This window comes from Oryzias latipes, chromosome 19 (assembly GCF_053564925.1).
Source record: "Oryzias latipes strain Hd-rR chromosome 19, Olatipes_Hd-rR_3.1".
Lineage (NCBI taxonomy): Eukaryota > Metazoa > Chordata > Actinopteri > Beloniformes > Adrianichthyidae > Oryzias > Oryzias latipes.
In genome coordinates this window covers 17,809,419-17,831,230 of record NC_136255.1, presented here as the reverse complement: position 1 = coordinate 17,831,230, position 21,812 = coordinate 17,809,419, and the positions used below count along the sequence as shown (strand labels likewise).

The following is a 21,812-nucleotide window of genomic DNA, read 5'->3' as shown; positions in this document are numbered from 1 at the left end:
AGAGTTTTTAAGTAACTAAAAAAGGGCAGCATTTGAAGACCAAAGAATGGAGGGAAATGAAAAAAAATTGGTTTATTTTAAGAAATCAAACCAAAAATGAGAAGATAAACAAAACAGAAATACATACTGTATATTCGAGCATGTAAACATGGTAACACAAAGTGAACAGAGTCGATCTGTAAAGCCTGGACGAGGTAAGGGTCAGCTTCCTCCCCTGAGACAGATGAACAGATAAAAGAACAAAGAGGAGGAGGAGAAGGCACACAGAAGAACAGATAAAGGGCAAAAGCAGGCAGCAGAGAAGAACACATAACTGATATAATGGGATAACACACATTTAACCAGAGCAACAGGGGCCAATGTAATTATCTTTGGTCCTGGGGCAGTGGGGGTTGAGCACATGTCAATCAGCAGGGCTTTCGGGTACTTTTCATGTAGTCACAGCTGGATGATGTAGGTATACGAAAACTTGTGTCACTTTTTTCACACAGAAAACTGAAAGATGAGCTGATTGTCAACTAAAAATGTGACAAATAAGTACCCTTTCATACATTTTTATATTTTTTTTAAATTTGACAAAATTAGTTGATAAAAATATCAAAACTAAAATAAAGGCAACGGAGAGAAAGAAATTTGTTTAAAAAAAAATAATATACCAAAATAAACATGGCTATTTTTACAGTTCTCATTTAAAATTAAATTAACTGCTTTAGCTAAATTTATGTTATGGTACATTACTTGACTTAAGTTGGCTCATGTCCTTTTCATGTGGAAAAAAAACCTAGTGACTCAAAAACGAATCAATTTTCACCTGACAGAAAAATGATCAGCTTTTAACTTCTGTTAAAAAAGAAAGTATTTGTAAAGTTTGGAAGTTTACTAACCGAATACTTCTTCAGACTAAGTTGGGACATTTTAAATAGTTTACACTACTTAGATAGTAGCTATATAAAAAGTATACTACAAGTATACTCCCTCACTTTCAATATAGAATAAGTATAATTGTGTTACACTTAAAAAGACTGCTGTTGCTAAAGGATTTTCCATAATACAGTATTACCAACAATAATATTAACTACCATCAAAAGGAAACTTACAATTGTCATTGTATTTGTGATCATTATTGTTATCGATGTTCTTTGTAGGTCTGTTCTGAGACCAGAAAAGTGGAAAATAATTGTAAATGAGGAAACACAAAGCAGTTCTTACTTTTCTTTGTCATCTTTGAATGTCCCTTTATTTTGAAATACATTCCTCTGTATGAAACCTTTGCTGCTTTTTTTTGGCCGGCGTAAAGTCAAATCCTGCAACTTTATTCACTGACTTCTAAGCCCCATACCCCAATCTAAATTTTACATACATAAGTGCAGGATATTAAGAAAAACAACAACACTAATTTTACTGTATTTAAGATGTAGATGCTTCAGTTTTATGAATACATTAAAAAATGAACACACCCAAAGCAAGTAACACTGGAACAATTTGTGCTTTTTTTGTCTGATATGTAACCCCCTCCTCTAAGAAAACTTTGTATTGTAAACATTTTTTCTATTCTCATCTATATTTTTTAAGATACTTTATTTTCTTATCAGCAAGTTCTATTTTCTGCTACGTTTATTATTTGATGTGGTTGAATAAGTTTGGAATGATGGCATTGATTGTTGCGGCTGATGATCTATTTGATTCCTTGATGTTGTGTTTTGTACTTTAATGTTATGTTCAATAAAGCTGGGGGGAGGGGGGATCTACGCCCCATACGTATTTCAGCGATTTTTGGCTCTTAACCAACGTTCATCTATTTTCATCTTTTGTAGATGGACTTCGTGGCCGCTGGAGGTCTCATTTAGAACTTTTGAGAAAAAAGTCTCTGATCAGCAGCTTGCACGCGGTTGTGGGAGGAGTCGCTCCCGCGCTGGACCCGCCCCTCCTCACACAGCATGTGTGATCAAAAAAAGTGGAGTGAATGCTCATACATGTTAAAGGCTAAAGAAGATATTTATAAGAACTGGTTTTCATAGAGGAAGCCCGACAAATTCAGTAAGAATGACCCTCTTATTGTTTTTTTGGAGCTTTGGATCTTTGTAGTTTTGTCCATCCATGTGGATTCCTTTAAGATAATTGTTTTGCATGTTCCTTCTTGGTTTAAATAAAATGTATTATTATTGTTTATTGTTTATTTCTATTGTTTGTATTAATAGCTGGCTTTGCTTTTATAAACTTGTTTTTTACATCTTTTTCATTTTCCCTAAATGTATTTTTCCCTGTGCAATAAAGGCTCAGAAGTGACCATGCTGCGCTCAAAATTGCCACTGGTTTCACAGAGATGCATGTTCCAGTTCCTGAACAGAGTCTTAACAGAAGGCAAGCAACATTGTCCTTAATTTTGTGTCCATTATGCAGTCAAATAACAGTCTGGATTGCAGAATTATAAAACAAATCATCAGCACATCTTTAGTTACAATATTATCTCTACATTTAAACTGTAAGTAACTACAAGAACATTCTATAAACATTATCGTAAGGGGGAAAGGGGTCCGTTAGTGTTTTTGTCATTTGGATAATTGAAGATTATCTGCACCATCTTAGTCTTGGTTTAAGTGACTTCACATCACTGCAGGCTCCAGAAAGTTGTGAGTTTTGTTTTAAGAGAAAAGGTTTGTCTGCTTGTTCCACAAAGGTGAATTTAAAAAGTTATAATTGAGCTAGTTAATTAAGTTCCAACCTCTGTTTTTTCACTTTAAAGTAGAATGTGAAATCTGTAAAATTGTACAATTACATGTGCCGACTGTAGCCTACAAGTGAGGAAGGACTGCTTTATTCTTGTGTGAGAGTTTAAAAAACAAACAGATGAATTTCTGTTACAATCCCTTATACACATGGTAAACTAAACCACGGATGATCAAAGAAATGTATTTTCCTTCTGTGTTTGTCCCTCTTGTGCCTCATTGCCTCAAAGAGATGTGTAGTGTCAGCAAAGGCTTTTCAGCTAGCTTGCTGATGTGGCAGTCTGAAGGCTATGTTATCCGTTTCCCCGGTTACAGATGGATAAAGCCATTACTTTCCTCATTATATTGGGGCAGTTAACTAGTTAAACTGCATATACTTTGTTGTACAAAAGCACAACAGTTTCTTTGTGGCTAATTTTGTGCTGCTACAATTCTCCTGTTTTTGTTTTGTTTTTTTAAGTCTGAAGACCTTATAAAACCTTCATTTTTCTGTGTCTCTGGTCTCTAAAATATTTTCTTAAATCATTTATTAAATCTAAAGTATTTTCTTAAATGATGGTTTAAATCTAAAATGTTTTATTAAATCATTTATTAAATCATCAATTACTTCTGTTTTTTAGTCCACATAAAAATCATATTGACTGTGACCGTTGTCAGAATAAGTTTTTTTTTATAGGTCAAGTCAATAAAACAGAAAGAAAAATTGAATAAAAACAGACTCCAAATGAGCAAAATCTTTTATTCAAAACTGCTTTAAATAACTTTTTTGTTAAAAAAATTGGGGACTTGAAACATAGAAGAACTTAAAACTTGTTTTGTGTTTTTTAGAATGAAAAAAGAAAGATCACGAGCTGATGTTTAATTATTTTCACCCAAAACCAAACTATAGAGTTTTAATAAGTAAAGCCTAGTTCATTGGGTTAAATGCTGAAGAATACTACTGTTTTAAAGTATTAGTCTCAAACTTTATCATTCTATCTTAAAAATTAAATGTAGATTTCTCCTTGTCCATACAGCTCCTCAGAGCAGGGTTCATGCCAGCTCCTTTGGACATCGCTGTGCACTTCGCCAAGCCAAAAGGATTGTAGTTAAGCTCGGCAGTGCAGTGGTGACCCGCGGAGATGAGTGTGGTTTGGCTCTGGGAAGGCTAGCTTCTATCGTGGAGCAGGTGAGATTTTAGGAATATGTCCTAAATCCGAAATGAAAAAACTAATACAGTTCAGCAAGATCAGTACTGACATGTGAACCCGACGTTTGCACCAATTCAATGTTCCCGTGTTCTTGTCTAGGTGGCTATGCTGCAGAATCATGGCAGGGAGATGATGATTGTCACCAGTGGAGCCGTGGCCTTTGGAAAGCAACGATTGAGACATGAGATCCTGCTGTCCCAAAGTGTTCGACAGGCGCTGCAATCTGGACACAATCAGCCCAAAGATATGGTCTGAGAAATAAAATAAATCCATTAAAAACTACACATAATATTAATCAAAGCAGAAAATACTTTATTAAAAAAAATGCCCTTTTTTTTAGATAAATATTATTTGCATGTATTATTTCTGTTCATTTCCTAAAAAGACTATCGTATTTTCAATATGGCTTTTAAGATACATTCAGTAATAACAGCTGTATGTCAAGCAAAATAACCAGTTTTTTTAGGGATGTATTGCAGTTTAACAAACATGGTTTCCATATTATTTTGTTTTCTGTTTGTGTACACTGTTGCTGGTAGAATAGTTTGATCAAATAGTGACTGGTGGGATCTGATCAATCTGAATGTTGCAGTCTCTGCCGGCGCTGGAGGCCCGAGCCTGTGCCGCAGCCGGACAGAGCGGTCTAATGGCCCTCTACGAGGCCATGTTCTCTCAGTACAGCACATGCACAGCACAGGTATGCTTCACAAGATCACGTACGTCTGCTTTTTCCTCTCACAGCTCTCGTGGCGTTCTTCGCTTTCCTCTTTGCTGCCAGGTTCTGGTGACAAATCTGGATTTCCACGATGACGAAAAGCGGCAGAACCTCCACAGCACGCTCCAGGAGCTACTGCGCATGAACATAGTGCCCATCATCAATACCAATGATGCTGTGGTGCCCCCGCCAGAACCCAATAGCGACCTGCACGGGGTAAATGTGGGAACAGACAGAATCGGGGCAACACAGCGTAAATGTCATGTGTTTGTTTTACTCACATATATTCTGAATCACGTCTGCCATTCTGCTGCACCCTTTTAGTCCTCCCATCAGTGGTATGTGCATAAAAACATGGAATTACTCAACTGATTTTTTACATTTTGTGTAGTTTAGTAGCAGGTACAAATAAAAAATGTATTTGTCTTCCTGACCTTGATTCCAGGAGTTTAGAAAAATAGATGGCAGATGTTCATTTCTTTTATTTCACAACATCAACAATTTCCTGGTTCTGCAGGTGATAAGCATTAAGGACAACGATAGCCTGGCTGCACGTCTGGCTGTGGAGATGAAGGCTGACCTGCTCATCGCGCTCTCTGATGTGGAAGGTAAAAGTGTGAACACAGTGACAGCCTGGGCTAGCCATTAGCTAACAACACCATCTGTCTGTGCCTCTCTCTGGGTAAAATCATCACACTCAAAAGTTCATCTGATATTTGTGCAGCAAAGAAAAACACAGAACCTCATTTCTTCTTTTTAATTCATGCTGATGGAAGCACTGTTAAATAATTAATTGTTTTTTAACCAGAAAACCAGAAAATCCCTTTTTTTTCTTGCTCTGTGCATTTTTCAACCAAAGATTATTTAAAGAATGAGTTTAACCCTAACCCTAACCCTGTTTTAGGCTTGTACAACAGCCCACCTGGAACTGATGATGCCAAACTCATAGACATCTTCTACCCTGGAGACCAGCACTCCATCACTTTTGGCACAAAGTCCAGAGTTGGGCTTGGAGGCATGGAGGCCAAGGTTTGCTTTAAACTGTCTGCCATCCATAAATACAAATACTTACTATGGATTTGGTGCAGAAGATCATCTTTTGATCTATAGTAAAAGCACCCCCAGTGTTTTTTATTTATTTCTGATTATGCAGTTTTCAAAGAGCAAGACAGAAATATAGAAATACTTAGAAAAGGCAATTTTAAGATTAATTTTTCTAGTCCACCATTATCAGAGAATGGCACAAGAACATGTTAAAAACACCAAAAACACAATTTTCATCAGAGTGGATTTTTAAGAAAACATTGAATTATGTTTTTTTCTTCATTTTAAATACTTAAGGCCTGTTCACACCGGGACGAATTTCGCCGGCGATTTTCGCCGACGTTTAACGCCTCGTGACTAAACAAAGGGCACCAACGAGAGTGTGCACACCGACGCGAAAAAACGCCAGGCGTTAAAGCGTCGAAAAAAAAAAACGCCTCGGGTTCGTTTTTTTTTTTCGACGCGTCGCGTCGAAATCTACTCGACCAATGAGAACGGCGCTTTTGCTCACGTGTCTGGAGCTTCTGAAGTTACAGTAAAACACAACTTGGGGGCGCTCAAACACAAAACTGCCTTGCTGAGCACACATACCAGCGAAGAAGATATACGCCAAGTAGCGTCTACACTGCCGCGAAGCAATAATGACGGACATTCTAAAATATCCCCGAATCAAGCACCAGTTGGAGCAACTGGTGCTTGAAATATTCATGTTTTCTTTGTTTGATTCTGACAAGCGCGTAAATACTTGCTCTCTTCTTCTGAGTGAAAAGCGACTTTAAGAAGCGTAAAGTTGCGCAGCGCCACCTTGTGTACAGGAGTATTTCTGTTTTACATTAAGCGCCATCTAATGTCAGGGAATGAAATTGCATGTTCACTCCACTCATCGTCAGCGAAAATCGCCTGGGTGTGAACACAAAAAACGTGACGAAAAACGCTGGCGAATAACGCCTGGCGAATATTCGTCCCGGTGTGTACGGGCCTTTAAAGACCAATCTTGAGCAACCAAAATCTGTAATTTTCACATTCCAAAGTTCTGATGTGGAGATTTGTTGATAAAATTTAAAGTTATAAATAACTTCAGTTCAGAATAAATTGCATTAATGATAATAAAGAGGTGAGACAGGAAATGAGCTGAATGTTAATAAAGATGTGCAAACTTTAATGTTTTTTTATGTGTTTGCATTGATTTGACTTTTGGATTTCAGTCTTTATGTTGCAAAGATAACCGCTAAGTGTTCAAATCTGACTGGTGTGAGTTTCAAACCTTCTTGTCTGCAGGTCAAGGCTGCTCTCTGGGCCTTACAGGGTGGCACCTCAGTGGTCATAGCCAACGGTACTAACCCAAAAGTAACAGGTCACGTCATCACCGACATCGTGGAGGGCAAGAAAGTGGGAACCTTCTTCTCTGAAACTAAACCTGCTGGCAAGTTTTGCTCTTTTCTTCATACATTGAGCTGAAAAGATGTTGAAGCTGTTATGTCTTTTGAGAAATGTAAACTTTTTTTTTTAAGCACAGGGCCTTCAGTAGAGGAGCAGACAGAAATGGCGCGAAGCTCTGGGAGAATACTGGCATCTCTGCAGGCAGAGAAGGTCAGTAGATTCAAGTATTTTTCTTATTGTTTTTTTATGGGTGTAGTTTAAGCATTTAAAATGAAAGCATTCAGGATTTGAAATATTTTCTGTGAAGTTTTCTTTGACTGTTATGCAGAAACAGTAATCTTCTGTTGACAAATGTGTGCTGAGCTTGTCTGGTGTTGGCTCTGTGTTCCCAGAGAAGTGAGATCATCTGTCGTCTAGCAGACCTGTTGACTGAAAAGACAGAGGAAATACTGGCAGCTAACAAACTGGATTTGGAGGTTGCAAGCAGTTCAGGTGAAATGGTGCACATTTTATGATTATGTATAGATATTATATAAATATACATATAGTCACTTGTTGTGTGAATGTATTTATATAATTAAAAAATAATATGTTAATTTATTGTTTTATTTATTAAACTTTTTTTAAATAAATGTTTTGTCGTGCTTATTAGCTCATGTCAAAATCTCACCTTTTGAGTGTATTCTAAATCTCACCGACAGATGGCGACCTTCACTTTCTTAAAAAAGTAAATGCTTTCATCAAAGTTCAGTTTTTACATTACCCATTGTTTGTTTGCTTTTTAGGTCGTTTGCCTTCTGCCATGCTAAAGCGACTGAGTCTGTCAGTGGCCAAAATCAACAGTTTATCCATAGGCCTTCGCCAAATAGCCACGTCAGCCCAGAACAGTGCGGGTCGTGTGCTGCGCCGGACAAGGGTGGCTCATAACCTGGAGCTGGAGCAGATCACTGTACCTATCGGAGTTGTTCTGGTCATTTTTGAAGCCCGGCCTGACTGCTTACCACAGGTACGAAGTTTACAAAAAGGCAAACTCTCATTAATTAAAAAAACACAAAAGATACGTTGTAATTAAATGTAAAATAATGGGATATTTACCATATATTTTAGAAGAAGACATGGAATCTAGTCGACAGAACTCAAAACAATAAATGTAAAAATCCCATGCACTTGTTTCTGCAGCAATCACATTTATTATGCTTGGAAAACATAACATGTTAATTATATAGAAAAAGCAGATTTCTCAGATTTTCTTATCTCTGTACATCCTGCCAGTTCTTAACTTACTTAACCTCCTTGTTTTTATCTTTATCTAGGTGTCAGCCCTGGCAATAGCCAGTGGCAATGCTCTACTACTGAAAGGTGGCAAAGAGGCAGCTAACACCAACCATGTGTTGCTCCAGCTCACTCAGGAAGCTCTCTCTATGCATGGACTAAGAGAGGCTGTGCAGATGGTAAAAGCAGGAGGTCTCACAGGAAAAAAATGCCCCTTTCATTCAATCTGTTCTACATTTTTTTTGGTGTTGAAAAAACTGAACTGTTACTTTGATGTTTCCCTTCAAGGTGAGCACTCGTGAGGAGGTGGAGGGGCTGTGCCGGCTGGACAAAATGATTGACCTGATTATCCCCAGAGGGTCGTTCCAGCTGGTGCAGGACATCAAGAAGGCGGCCAAGGGCATCCCGGTGCTCGGTCACAGCGAGGGTGTCTGCCACGTCTACGTTGATGCTGATGCCAGTGCCGATAAAGTTATAGGAATCGGTCAGTAACAGTTTACTGGGGTATCTGTGAATGTACCTGCATGTGATCTGCATGTGACTTTTTCAGTGAGAGACTCGAAGTGTGAATATCCAGCTGCGTGCAACGCAATGGAAACTCTGCTGATCCACAGAGACATCCTCAGGACCCCACTGTTTGACCAGATCATCGATATGCTTCGTACTGAACGGGTAAAGCTTAAAACATTTCAAAATGGTGTCATTATCGCTTTAAAGAGGGGTTATGATTTGTGCAGCAGCTTTTCATAAGCTGCAGATGTAAATGCACCCAAAGCTTTTTTTTCAAGTCCAGCTAATGGATTGTAGTTGTACTTTATTTTTATGGTTTTTCTTGGAAAGTAAATGGATTATCTTTTTCTGTGGGGCTCCAAGGTGAGGATTCATGCAGGCCCACGATTCGCTTCATACCTGACGTTCAGTCCATCAGAGGCCAAATCTCTGCGGACCGAATACAACGACCTGGAGTGCTGCGTGGAGGTGGTTGACAGCATGCAGGAGGCTGTAGAACATATTCACAAATATGGCAGCTCCCACACAGACGTTATCATCACAGAAAACGGTAGGTAGCTTACACCTCTGCCCATTTTTAACTTAGTTTCAGTAAAGCTGCATTTCCTCAGTCATCGTCGATTAGGTTGTCCATCAAACTCTGATAAAACGGTGTGCCCCTCCCCGCCTCACCTTCTGCAGCAGCGAGTTACAAGCTGCAACACTTTGTTGTCAGAAGTCCTGCATGCTTATCCACTGTAGTGGAAAAAGGCCATTTAAAATGCAAAGCAGAAGATTATCAGTTCAAGAGACTTGTGCCTGTCAAAACTTTGACTCCTGCTCAAACATACTTCTGTGTTTGAAGTGAGCCATCACTCTGCATCTTGGCAACTCATTGTGAGTTAGAAAACGGATCTGTGCGTCCCTGAAGTGCACCTGGGCTTACAAAAATGTGCTTGTGCAAGTGAAAAATGTCATTTAAAGACTGAATTGGTCAGTTTGGGCATAAAATGGATCAAATATTTAAGAAAAATTAAATTAGTTGTCTGTCTTGATGAATAATTTTGTTTTAAAAAACATTATATGGACGCAAAAACACTATGAGGAGACAAGGCATAAATATTTTAAAATTTGTGTACTTTGATTTTTGCTATGCATATATAACAAGTCAGTTTTCTAACAGAAGTTAAAGTTGCATCAATAAATCACCTTTCCATTAATGGGGCTGAGTTACTGCCATCTAGTGGGAAGAAGCTTTATCTCAGTTAGTTAAAGCACCTCACTGCTGGTAAATAAAGGACAAGGATGCACAGATAAAATATGCTAAATGTTTGTGATTTAATGAGAAATTCTGTAAAATTGTGCTGTAAAACTAGGATATGTACTGGCATATAGACTGATGGCCAGCAAGAGATGTGTATTTATTTGTTTTTTAAATTAAAATTTGTTATTTTCTTTCGATAATACCTGTTATGTCACTTTTATTATGCAATTTTTTTTTATTTAAGAGCTCAAAATATGTACAAAAACACACAACAGCACAGGCGTTTGTGTGTCACAGCTGATGTGAATTCTTGTAAACTTGAGCTGTGCCTTTTATAATTATTTGGTTGATGTTATGCTGTCCCGGTTGACAATAGTTCTGGTCTTGCAGCAAAGACGGCTGAGCAGTTCTTGCAGCAGCTGGACAGTGCCTGCGTTTTCTGGAATGCCAGTTCACGTTTTGCCGATGGCTACCGGTTTGGTCTTGGTTGGTGTTCTCCATTCATTTTTCCCTTTGAAAGTGTACGGTCTATCCATTGCATTGTAGTGTATTTACCGGCCATCTGTCTTTGTCACTTCAGGGGCAGAGGTGGGCATTAGCACAGCTCGCATCCACGCCAGGGGTCCTGTGGGCATTGAGGGGCTCCTCACAACAAAGTGGGTTCTTAGAGGGGATGGCCACACGGTCGCTGACTTCTCTGAACAAGGCACCCAAACATACCTCCATGAAAACCTACCTTTGGAACAGAAAGAGATCTTGCAGAGGGACAGCAGCTAAACAAGATGCTTTGATGACATCCCCTTCATGCCTGAATGCATTTCCAATTAACTAAAAAAGAATATTTTTCTTTTTTTTCCCTTCAAGGTGATGCTATTTTTCTGCTGCAGTCCTGGATAAACCACTTGACACCTGTATTTATTTACAGCCATGAAAAAAAATCCCTTGTGTTTTTGCTTAGTGGCCTTGTGTACAGTGTCCACCCTGAGACCGGAAGGTTATTAGTTAATACCTACTGTCGAGTCATACCAAAAGACTTTAAGAATGGAACCCAATGCCTCCGTGCTTGAGACTCAGCATTAAGAGGTCAGATTGCAATTCAATGCTCCCCCAGGTGATGGGTCAAATTTCACACATCCAAGTGGATGACAACTAAAGGGACTTTGACTTTATCTTTCAAGTAGATGTTAAATTAAGGCAATTCTGGAGCTGACAGGGTTGATGAATATTTGCAACTGTGGGCATCAATGGGTTAAATTGTTTTTTAGTGACATTCGGCATAAAGGGGATATCAACTTTCCGTTACTGTTTGTAGAAAACATTTCAGAGCAAATGTTTTCTCGTGGAAGAGTTCCTAGAGTTTTAGCACTTCTTTTTTTTATCCGTTAGTCAAGGATTAAAGGTTTACAGATGGTTTGAATTGTACTTGATCCCATTTGTATTGTAAATGAGTATTTATCTCGTGTGGGAGGAGTTTAAAAGATGCAGAAGTTAAATGCATTTAAAGTGAATAAAATAAATTGCTGAAAAAGCAAATGTGAAGTACTAGAAATGTGCAACATATTTTAAAAACTGACTTATTGACGTGGTACATCGCGTTGTTCTTTGTTTTTTTATTTATTTATCGTTCATTATGCAGAAAAGAGTGCAAAATCAAAATGTTTTTACGTTTTCATTTAATTTTAGAAGCAAATTTTAACTCCTGTGCACATATTTCCTACTTAAAGAGTTGAATTAGGATAAAGAAATCTGAGTTAGTACCACTCCCACACACCTACTGTTTTTTGTGCTGAAACCGTAATTCGGTTGATTATTGTTGCGCGTTGCGCGTTGCGCTCATTTGACAGTGCTTTGTTACTTTTCTGCTTGTTCCTTGTGGCGCACAAAGCCTCTGTCAGAACAGGAATAGTAATTGACAAGTTTCCTCCTTTAAGCTTGAGGAGGGAATGAGACTTCTTTTAAATGAAGCTCTGCAACATTCCAGCCTCTGAGCTGCTTTGTGAAGACTCCCAGTGTGCACCTTAGCGCTGGTTTAGGTTCATTAAAAGGTGTATTGGTTTGAAATTAAACCAAGTTTAAAAAGAATACTTGGATATCCTCCTTCTGTCTTTGATTTATTTTACTTCCAGCTGCTGAAATATTTGAGGCTTTTCTTTTTTCGTTCTTGTCCTCGCACGAGTCTTTCTACTTCCACAAAGAACACAAATTAAAGTGAGGGAGGGGAGAAAAGAAGCCTTACTGATTTGAAAAACAGATGTCTAAAAGCAGGCTTCTTAAAATTTGCCCACAGGGACATTTGCATTGCTGGAAGTGGGGCGAGGAAGATGGAAGACAATACTATAGAGGTTTAATTATCCAGCCATCAGAAATAAAAAGAGCGAAGGGAAAGACTGAGACTGGTAATGAAATCACAGACTTCTGTTCTGCGTTTCTGTTTTTTTTTTACCCCCTTTTTTCTTTCTTTTCGATCATCTGAAGAATTCATTCTCCAAAATGCACTACTTACCCTTCAATCAGCCTCCCATCATAAGTCCAAAGGGTTCAGAGATGAAGAAGGAGGGAGAGAAAAAAGCCGGGATCCCACTCTTTTGTGCTTTGAATGTACGAAATGATTGAAAATAGAATGACACGAGGTAGAGAAACACAAATCCGGGGACACTGAGTGCTTCCTCTAGCGCTTTATAGAGATATATTTTCCACTAATCTTGAGCATCACTGTGATTACAGCTGCATTTGATGTGTGTGTGTGTGTGTGTGTACACTGATAGAAGTTTTTAGCTTCACAGGACTCTGAGTAGAGCTTTTGTTGTGAGGGGAAACATCTACTGAATGAAATCCATCCTTATAAATGTAAATTTTGCATCAAAATTGATCTCACAAACAGAAACTAATATCACTAAGTTAGGTTAAGGCAAATGTTGCACTATATACAATATTTCTTAATATTGCATCATCCCTGCTGGATGGGCCCTCTATGGGTGTATTTTAGCAATATTTCAGGTAGTAAACTTGTCGAGAAATTGTGGTTTAAACAACAAAACAAGGCAGTTAGTGGAGTAATTCTACTCACATGTAGCTTGTGAACCTAGGTTTTGCTTTTTGTCCTGCTAGTGTCAGTAGTTCTTCCTTCCTGAGTTCAGTACTGCATCTGCTAAAGTAACTTTAAAGTAACTTTCAGTTATTTCTCAAACCACTCTTTCATCCTTTCTCTTTCAGTGCCTCCAGATTCTAGCTCTTCCAGTCCCATGCGGCACACTGTTCATGTTGTACTGTCCACTGGGCATTGTTGTCTACAGATATAATAAAAAGATGATGAGGGCAAATCACTGGACTCTTACAGCAAAGCCGACAATCCTCTAATTGGACATTACTCAAGGCCAAAACTCATATTTCTTGTTTTGCTTGATCTTAAGACGCTCAAATAAGATCCCCGCTGGGCTTCAAATTTTTTTAAATCAATAATTTATTGTCCATGTTATTTATTCATATGTATCTTCACCAATTACTCCGTGTCTAATTAACAATTTCAATAATTGATATTTATTTCTGAAAGAGCTGAGTATCTTGGGCCGATGAAAAATGCATGAGCAGGGACGTGGACTGGGTTTTGTTTTTTTGTTCTGAGAGAGCTTGATGCTCGGGGCTAATACCAGGCCACTTTGACTCCAGCTCTTTGAGCTGGCACTGGCCTTATGATGTGGATCTAATATGGGCATCTTTCATGGACCCAAAGCGCTCACTCTCTACCATGTGATCTCATAAAGACTCCAACATGCCCATCCTCACAAATTCTTTTTTTCTGTCTTTAATAGTGAGCTTCAAAGAAAAAGCTTCTGTAGCCTTGATAATTTTCTTTGTGTATGACTATATGGAGGGGAAAAAGCAGCAAAGTGCTTATTTTTTGTCTTCCTAGGACCTCAGTGATTACAATATAACTACAATGAAACTAAAGTTCATTAATCATAAAAGAGAGAAGAGCTTCATGACAAGCCCTGATCTTTTGATAGTGACAGCTGTAGTAGTCAGGAGGAAATTAACAAAGCCTCACCATCGTTGACTTTTATCCACTTTTCCTTTATTGTGATTCAAGTGGCACAGAAGGTTGGGGACCTGCTTTGGAGAAGGCAAAGCAAAAAGACCATCACTATTCATTCGGAGCATTGCCTGAGCACCGAAGTGGAACCATCAATGCAAAGCAGCAAGCCCTGAATGTGGAACAATCATCACAAACAAAACTTCTGAGACCACACTGGAGCTCTAAAAGAAACAGAAGGGTGGAGATCCAAACAGAGGTGCTCAGAAAGGCTAGAAAGCAGCTGTTGATCACTTGCTCTCAGTGACACGTCTCAGGGAGCCGAAGGTGGGGCTGGTGCTCCCCCACTCGCTGTGCCTCCTATACTCTCCTGGGCGCAAGAAGTACTGCCGCCCCCTGTAGTTGGGGTGTTCGTGCAGCATCCAGTAGCCCTCCATGACATTGGCAGAGGAGATGTCACGGGTGTGGAAACGCTCGTGCAGATTTGGGCAGTCCTCCACCAGCTCCAGGTTTTGGCCTCCAAAGTCGGACCGCTCAAAAATCTTCATCCTGTAGTTCCCAGTGTACTGAGGGAGAAACATTTGGATTAACAGAAAAGTACCCTTGAACATGTCAAACAATTATGGAGAAAGTGGGATTTGCAGCTCACAGGTGGGATCATACGGCAGGAGCGGATGCAGTCATTAAAGCCTGCCCAGTGCTGGAAGCCTGGATAATCCCCCTTGTGCAGCATGTACTGATATCCAGAATAGTTCGGCTTCTCGTAGGCCACCCAGCAACCACTCTCAACTCTTATGGAGTTACAGCGGCCAAAGAAATTCTGCATCTCAGGGGAGTCGCTGCTGCACTCATAGTGGCGACCCTGGAAGTTCCTGTCTTCATAAAAGACAATCTGCACATAACAGACAGTTAAATATTATTGCCTTACCACAAAACTAAACTTTACACAAAGAAAAAAGTGTAAAAAAGATTAGTCACGCCATTGCAGTATGTATTAACCCGAACACAACAAAATTAAGCATTAGATCAGAATTTAGGAGTGTAACGATTCATTTAAACAACAATTTGATTCATATCATAACTTGTGGTTGACGAACCAATTCATATTGATTCATCTCGAACAATCTTATTTACTGACCTAAAATGGATCCTGGACATCTTTGGTCAAAACTTCAACCAGTGTGACTCAGAGATAAATATCTGGGTACTGAACAAGATTATCTTGCAAGATAATCAAGTTAAATGCGTACAAACAAACAAGTGAGCAAGAAATTATGGCAAATGCATTCACACTTTGGTTTCTTAAAGCCAACTGTTGTTTTTCAAACCAAAGTAATACAATCATTAGTACATTCTCCCACACTGTATGGTCACATGTCTTTGCTAAATTCAAAGTGTGTCCACATATTGGACTGTCATGATGGCTTGATCATTTTTTGTTGCATCCCATGTATGTTGTCTGCTGTGCTGACACTTGGTTGTTTTTATGTTATGGTAAAATAAACCTGCCATACCTTAATGAAAATGGTATATTCCAGTCTCAACATAATCAATTTATTCTATTTTGAAACGATTTGGTAAAGGTTAATTTGATTAACCACTAGGCTCAGAAAGATCAATTTGGTTGGACAGTAGGAATATAAATCAATTAACTTGATTAATCATTACACCCTTATCGAAATTGGTTCAAATTTCATTCACAAGTTCGTGATGCAATTTCATGTATTTACACTTAGATATTATTGAGTGATATGTTATTTTGTTTATAAATTTCAATTCTTAAATCTAGTTTTGTGTGTTATTGAAACACATGAAATAATCCAATAAAGGAGCTTTAATTTGCATAATTGGGAATTCTTTAATTAAAACCAAACAGAAAAGCAATTCAACTGGTTTAATTGGTCTTGTATTTTTTTGAGTAAAAATTTAATAGATTTCACCAACTGAAATGTTAAACCTATCAATAACTTGATTTATGCCTTTTAACTTTGTTAATCTTTAGCAAACTCTCCCACTTAATCTTTTTGCATGTCATGTGGAAAAGTTTGTCCATTTCTGCCAATAAAATCTGCCACTTTAATTTTACACACAAAATCTGAAATGCTTTTTAAATCCAGTTCTTACCTTGCCCATTGTGATTGTGTTAAGTTCAGAGCGGACCAGGGGCTGGGTTTGTGCTGGACCTCTTTATAGACCTTGCTAGGATCAGGCTTTTGTGAGCCAGGAACAAAGCTTTGTCATGTCAGCACAGTGGACATTGTAAACTGCAGCACGCTGCTGGACTGGTGATCTCCAGCAGTCGCTTTGTCTTTGTCAAAGCTCTGTCTATCTATAGAAAATACTGTACAACTGCATTTTTTTCTGAGGCCTCCAACAAGAGTTGCAACATCTGCCTTTATTGGCCCGAATGCCAGCAACACAGACAAGCTGTGTGAAGAAAAACAGTAAAGAAAGAGACTTTTTCAGTAGTGGTTTAATGGTGACATAGGTTATTAGGTAGCAGCAGGGCATCATGGTTTGAACTAAAGTTTTCTCTGCTGAGAAAGATCCTGCACCTCAGAATTCTACCACCGCAAATTTACTCGAAAAAAGCTCACCGAGGCAATAAATATTTTTTCAAAACATGTTTAATGCACAGTTAAGTTCAGATGATTTTACATGTGAGTCCTCATCCTTCTGAAGGAGCCCACCATGGGGTTGTGGCAGCCCCAGTCACCACAGCTCCTGTACTCTCCGGGCCTCATGAAGTACTGGCGGCCCCTGTAGTTGGGGTGCTCGTAGAAGATCCAGAAGCCCTCCATGACGTTGCAGGAGTAGATGTCACGGTAGCGGAAGCGCTCGTACACGTTGGGGCAGTCGTCTGAGAACTCCATCATTTGCCCCATCATGTCGGGCCTGTTGAAAATCCTCATCTTGTAGGATCCTCTATACTGGAAAAGGAAAATAAAATCCTTATAATTACTCTTCTGCAGGAGGTAACAGATCATTTTTCTATAACGGGTTTTAATTCATGCAAGCACAGAGCCTGGTGGCTGTAAGTGTGAATACGTAGGAAGTCTAAGGAGAATGGTGGATTTTTTTCCCCCTTCTATGCTGCCAGAAACACTCAGAGCGCTCAACAGAATTAGAGTGGGCAGCAGGTCTTCTGGGAGGCATTACATGCTTTTAAAAATTTTGACTGGGTTTCCTTGTGGACTTAGCAGCAGAGACTTTTATGTTCTGACCTGTATGAGATCTGTAAAGGACATCAAAAACCTTGTGATTGACACCCATTTTTAAAGGGGCTTTTGATGTTCAAGGTGATTGGAGGTGTGAGACGCCACGGCCCATCCCATCTCCGTTTGATTGACTTACAGGAGGGAACATCTGGCAGGAGCGGATGCAGTTGTTGAAACCCATCCAGCTGTGGTAGTCGGGGTACTCGCCGGGCCCCAGAATGTACTGATACCCCATGTAGTTGGGCCTCTGGTAGGCCACCCAGTGACCGCCACTGACCCGGATGGAGTTGCAGTAGTTGAAGTGCCTGAAAGTGTCCATGCAGTCACTGCTGCACTCCCAGTGGCGGCCCTGGAAGTTGCGGCCCTCGTAGAAGACAATCTTCAAAGTGACAAAAAGAAAAGCAGAGAAATGAGGATCAATTTGAACAGATTGTCATATTTATAAACAGACTGTAGGGGACACTGCTCCCCCTTGAACAAACTCAGTCATCCTTGAGTTTAAAAAAACCCTCTTTGGGTTATTGAGATACTGGTAAAAGCTAAAAGTTGGTCTCTAAATTCTTTTAAAATAACGTTTTTTTTCCCCCCTCTGGCCCCCTGTGTTTCCCCCTTTGCTCTGATACATGATGCATCTCTCAAACTACAGCCTTTTCCTATTCTACCCCCCTGGCTAAAGCTAAATCCTCAGTGCGTGTGAGCTCGTACCTTTCCCATGGCTGCAGGCCTGTGAACTTTCCCGCATCATAGCCCCACATACACCTACACGTCCTTTTATACTCATCTGCTGCCGGTGAGGCCTCTGACACGTCAGGAACTACTACTCTTTACCTTTTCAGAAGCCTACTACTGTTCTCTTTGTCTGCCAGCTCAGGGGCAACTTATCTCCTTTCTGCTAGAGTTTACCTATAGAATCAGCAACCCCCCCCTAAAAATTACAGCACCAAAGTGCCATTCTGACCCTTGTTGTGCTTTGACCTTGTGATGCAGCTTTTGAAATGTTAAACAAAAGGCCCTTTTAGGTATGTGGCCCCCCCAGCAACAATGCATATGAAGTGTGTCAGTTTTGGGAGGCCTTGTTCTGAACTAGTACTTAACCAGGTCACCATTGAAAAAGCAAAAAGTAACACAGTTGTCGAGCTGTTTGAATGGGTTTTGAGTGGCAGGGTATTGATGTGGAACAGACCGCAGCTGAACTGCTGTTCATTTCCTGTCTGAGGAGCTTGAACTGTGGACCGAGCGGGGTTTTTGTGTTGATGTGATCTGCCCTGATTTGTGTCTGTTTCTGCTTCCATCGCCCGCAGTTGTACTGCGCTGCCAGACGGGACTGGTCTGTTTGCAGATGTACAGACAGAACTGTGAGGTGTGTGCGCTCAGGCCTGAATGACATAAAAGCAGAGGTTTGGGGCATCATCATTGTATAAAAGGAAGAGATGTTTGAAATTGAGTCTTTGGCTTGTGAGCGTAGCCCAGAGCAGAAAAGAAAAAGGCCAGAATGAGTTGTAGCCACGTATTGTGCTCCCAAAGCCCAGCTGATGCCAGAAAGGTCAGTCCTATCCTTTAGCCTTTCATCAGGATAAAGAGCCTTTGCCCTCTCTCCACTTTGTCTGCTTTTTGCAGCTTCATCTATGTAAAAGAACGGTTTTCAAAAAAACACAATAGCCATTGTGTTCCTGAGTAAAAACACAGCTCCAATGGTGGATATCCAAGTCTATACGTCACATTGGGTGTTAAGAAACTGTGTTGATAGGCTTTTGGCTGCTTTGATCATCGATCGACTTGAAACTCTCACAGGCTCCAGTAGGTTTCATGTTTGAAGCTCTGCTCTTTTTCTATGACATAAATAGACCATTGATATCCTTTCATCACACCATGCAGCCTAATTGCAGTCGACCATCAGATGGGATGTTGTTTTGTTTTGTGAGTTTCTGGAGCAAATATTTACTTTTTGGAGGAAAGGTTTAATCAGAATATATAAGAAACAACTGTTTACATCTCCCTCACGCCCAGAGATAAACGATTCTTTCATCATTTTTATTGAATGCGAAGTCTTTGAAAGTGGAAAAGAGGCAGCAGAATGACAGGGATTTCTACTCTGTCAAACACTTGTTTCAGGAAGGAGACTTGGGTACAACGGCAAGGCGGCTTTTTTGTCGTTAAGCTCCGCTTTTCAGCTTGAATGCTACTGCTGTTTAAAGACCCACTTGTATAAAAATTGTGTTTTTGGTGTTTTAAACATGTTTTTGTAGCATTTCCTCATATCTTAAGGACATTTTAGCAAAAAGAAAAAAAAAAGATTAAAACTGCACTAGTAAGTATTTCTTTATACTAATTACTGTGAAAAAAAAAATGCCTTTAGAAAAAGCCTGTAGCAGTGACCTAGGTGCTATATAGTCAGTGCTCCGCTCCATTCTGATGCATCCACTTGCAGACAAATAGATCCACGTACGTCTTCATTTTCCACGTTTGAGCCATCATCTGTCTCATAACTGTATGGCTGGATAGCTCCAAAATGGCTCACCATTTTTGTTGCTTCACTGATGCTAGGTTGGGGTTGTGATGGGCTGTAAACTAGTGGGAGAGACTGTAAACAAAGGGATGATGGGAAATAAGGGCAGGCTTGCTCTGTGCCAACAGTGCCACCCAGAGGTGAATTTCTAATGAACGCCTGTTGCTCTGAAAAAACTACGTCCAAAGAAAATGACACAGATTTTTTGGATTTTGGCTAAAACGGCATAATCATAATTAAAAGACCACCAGGAACACTTTTACAATCAATCAAAAGTTGATTGGAGTGGAACTTTAATCTCTAATCCAGATTGGGTGTTATGATTCACCATCACTGTAATCTTTTGGCAGTCGAGGTCCTGGTTCTGTGTGTCTCAGTTTAGCTTTGCAAAAGTCTCCTTCCCACCCTGAAGAGAATCTGACATCACAGAGGTCCTCGCCTGCTTCCTCAGTTCCCCCCAGACAAGAAGAAAGAAAGCGACCCGACACAGCATTCCACTCTTCATCTCAGAATGACGGAAGAGAAGGAAAGGAGCGAGACTTTTCTGCTCCTGTGTGTCCGAGGATCTCATTGTGCCAAGTGTGTAACCACGTGGGAGATGACGACACTCAGCACTCAGAATGACTGTCATTCGGGGGAACTGAGTGATTGATGCACACCCCAGAGACAGAGGAGAAGCTTTGCCAGGCATCTGTGAACTCCCGACCTTTCTCATCTATCCTGCAAACAAAAGAAAAGTCCTGATGGCAAAATAAATGTGCAGTTTTCTCAGAAAACCCATTTCTGTCCAACAGATGCTTCTTTCAAAACTGAATTAATCACATTTTCAAAAATCCAGACCACGCTTGCTCTGATTCTGCTGTTGTCTCACCCCTAAAATGTTTTATGGAGTGATAGGAACTGAGCTTGTGGCGCCTCCAATGTTCACTGAACAGACATGACAAAGACATTGTGCTATGGTGAGGTGTAAACAAGGGGTCTGTGTGAGTTCTGCTCTTGAGAATCAGCTAATCTGGTGCTAAAAATGTGGCATGATGGGAACGTGCTTGCCAAAACGACTCCCACGAGTAGAATGGGGACCTCTCCTTTGCTGAGAGATCACCCTCTCCATTCTTTCTGTCAGAAAAACTCGAGGCATCCTTCCTCTCTTGTCAATGCCAGCGCGCCCGGCTCTATCGGGACCGCCAGATGCAGGAGCCACTGTGAGCCTGTGCCAGGGCCAGGATTTACCGCAACGCGTCTGATGTGCTCCATCTTTTTTTTTTTTTTAGGGATAATTAAAGAGGAAATGGTATTGGAAGAAAAATGGAAAAGAGGGAAATGAGGGGTGGGGGTGAGAATATGGATGCAGCTGTCAATTATGTTAAATTGTTCTTTATTTCTCCAAGATTCTGTCTTGTACTCTTCCTTTCCCATCTTAAGTTTTAAAGTTTTGGCTAAATCTGCGTGCTATACTTTTTTTTTTGTGAAGAGTTGACCAGGAGCCAGACTTTTCCAATTAAATCACCACATTTAAAATAAATAAGCAAGCAAACTTCCAAACTTTAGGGAAAATAGCTAATGACATTATCTTTCTATGTAGCACATACTGAATACAAATATGAAAATACAATTTTGAAATGTAAAAATTAGAAGTCAGAGGTTAAAATTGACAAAATTACGGTAAAAGGAGAATTTATTTACTTATAGGTGTCAAAGTATTTGCGCTTGTATTGTATAATTTGTAGAAATTAAATAAAATGTGCTTTGAATCAAATTTCTAACTAAAGTACATCTAATCTTTTTTATTTTTTATTTGCACCAAGAAAACGGCAGACTTGTTTGCATCAGTTTTTATCCTGTTTTGTACTCACGGTGCCCTCTACAGAATACATTTTTCCAAATACCAAACATCTAAATGAAAGTTGTTGTTTTTTTCACTGTGGTTGAAGTTATTAGCATGGATTTTCTTCACATTTGAGCACCATAAAGTCTTTAT

At 39.7% G+C, this 21,812-nt stretch overlaps 3 protein-coding genes across 3 annotated transcripts; 1 reads left to right on the top strand and 2 right to left on the bottom strand.

Moving 5' to 3' along the window:
• Nucleotides 1-3,774: 3,774 nt before the first annotated feature.
• On the top strand, nt 3,775-11,613 carry aldh18a1 (aldehyde dehydrogenase 18 family, member A1). Its single transcript, XM_023949809.2, has 16 exons — nt 3,775-3,894; nt 4,016-4,165; nt 4,509-4,613; nt 4,695-4,847; nt 5,149-5,239; nt 5,536-5,660; nt 6,954-7,098; nt 7,192-7,265; nt 7,448-7,547; nt 7,841-8,061; nt 8,369-8,506; nt 8,616-8,811; nt 8,878-8,999; nt 9,201-9,387; nt 10,471-10,566; nt 10,661-11,613. Exons 2-16 carry the CDS (start codon nt 4,022-4,024, stop codon nt 10,855-10,857), a joined length of 2,094 nt encoding a protein of 697 aa, XP_023805577.1. The 5' UTR covers nt 3,775-3,894; nt 4,016-4,021; the 3' UTR covers nt 10,858-11,613.
• Nucleotides 11,614-14,130: 2,517 nt separating this feature from the next.
• On the bottom strand, nt 14,131-16,330 carry crygmx (crystallin, gamma MX). The gene is made up of 3 exons (XM_004080384.3): nt 16,235-16,330; nt 14,760-15,002; nt 14,131-14,676 (listed from the first exon to the last, which is right to left on the bottom strand). The coding sequence occupies exons 1-3, from the start codon at nt 16,241-16,243 to the stop codon at nt 14,401-14,403; spliced, it is 528 nt and encodes a 175-aa protein (XP_004080432.1). The 5' UTR covers nt 16,244-16,330; the 3' UTR covers nt 14,131-14,400.
• Nucleotides 16,331-16,719: 389 nt separating this feature from the next.
• Nucleotides 16,720-18,162, bottom strand: crygmxl2 (crystallin, gamma MX, like 2). Its single transcript, XM_004080385.4, has 3 exons — nt 18,034-18,162; nt 17,465-17,707; nt 16,720-17,040 (listed from the first exon to the last, which is right to left on the bottom strand). Exons 1-3 carry the CDS (start codon nt 18,040-18,042, stop codon nt 16,765-16,767), a joined length of 528 nt encoding a protein of 175 aa, XP_004080433.1. The 5' UTR covers nt 18,043-18,162; the 3' UTR covers nt 16,720-16,764.
• Nucleotides 18,163-21,812: the final 3,650 nt, after the last annotated feature.

What these genes read in the sequence shown, in the direction of transcription:
- aldh18a1 (XM_023949809.2), top strand. Translation starts at nt 4,022, where the DNA reads ATGCTGCAGAATCATGGCAGGGAGATGATGATTGTCACCAGTGGAGCC. An exon ending in TTGGAGGCATGGAGGCCAAG is followed by an intron (nt 5,661 to 6,953) that starts GTTTGCTTTAAA and finishes TCTTGTCTGCAG; the next exon opens with GTCAAGGCTGCTCTCTGGGC. An exon ending in CATCTCTGCAGGCAGAGAAG is followed by an intron (nt 7,266 to 7,447) that starts GTCAGTAGATTC and finishes CTGTGTTCCCAG; the next exon opens with AGAAGTGAGATCATCTGTCG.
- crygmx (XM_004080384.3), bottom strand. An exon ending in CCTGCCGTATGATCCCACCT is followed by an intron (nt 14,677 to 14,759) that starts GTGAGCTGCAAA and finishes TTTCTCCCTCAG; the next exon opens with TACACTGGGAACTACAGGAT.
- crygmxl2 (XM_004080385.4), bottom strand. An exon ending in CCTGCCAGATGTTCCCTCCT is followed by an intron (nt 17,041 to 17,464) that starts GTAAGTCAATCA and finishes TTCCTTTTCCAG; the next exon opens with TATAGAGGATCCTACAAGAT.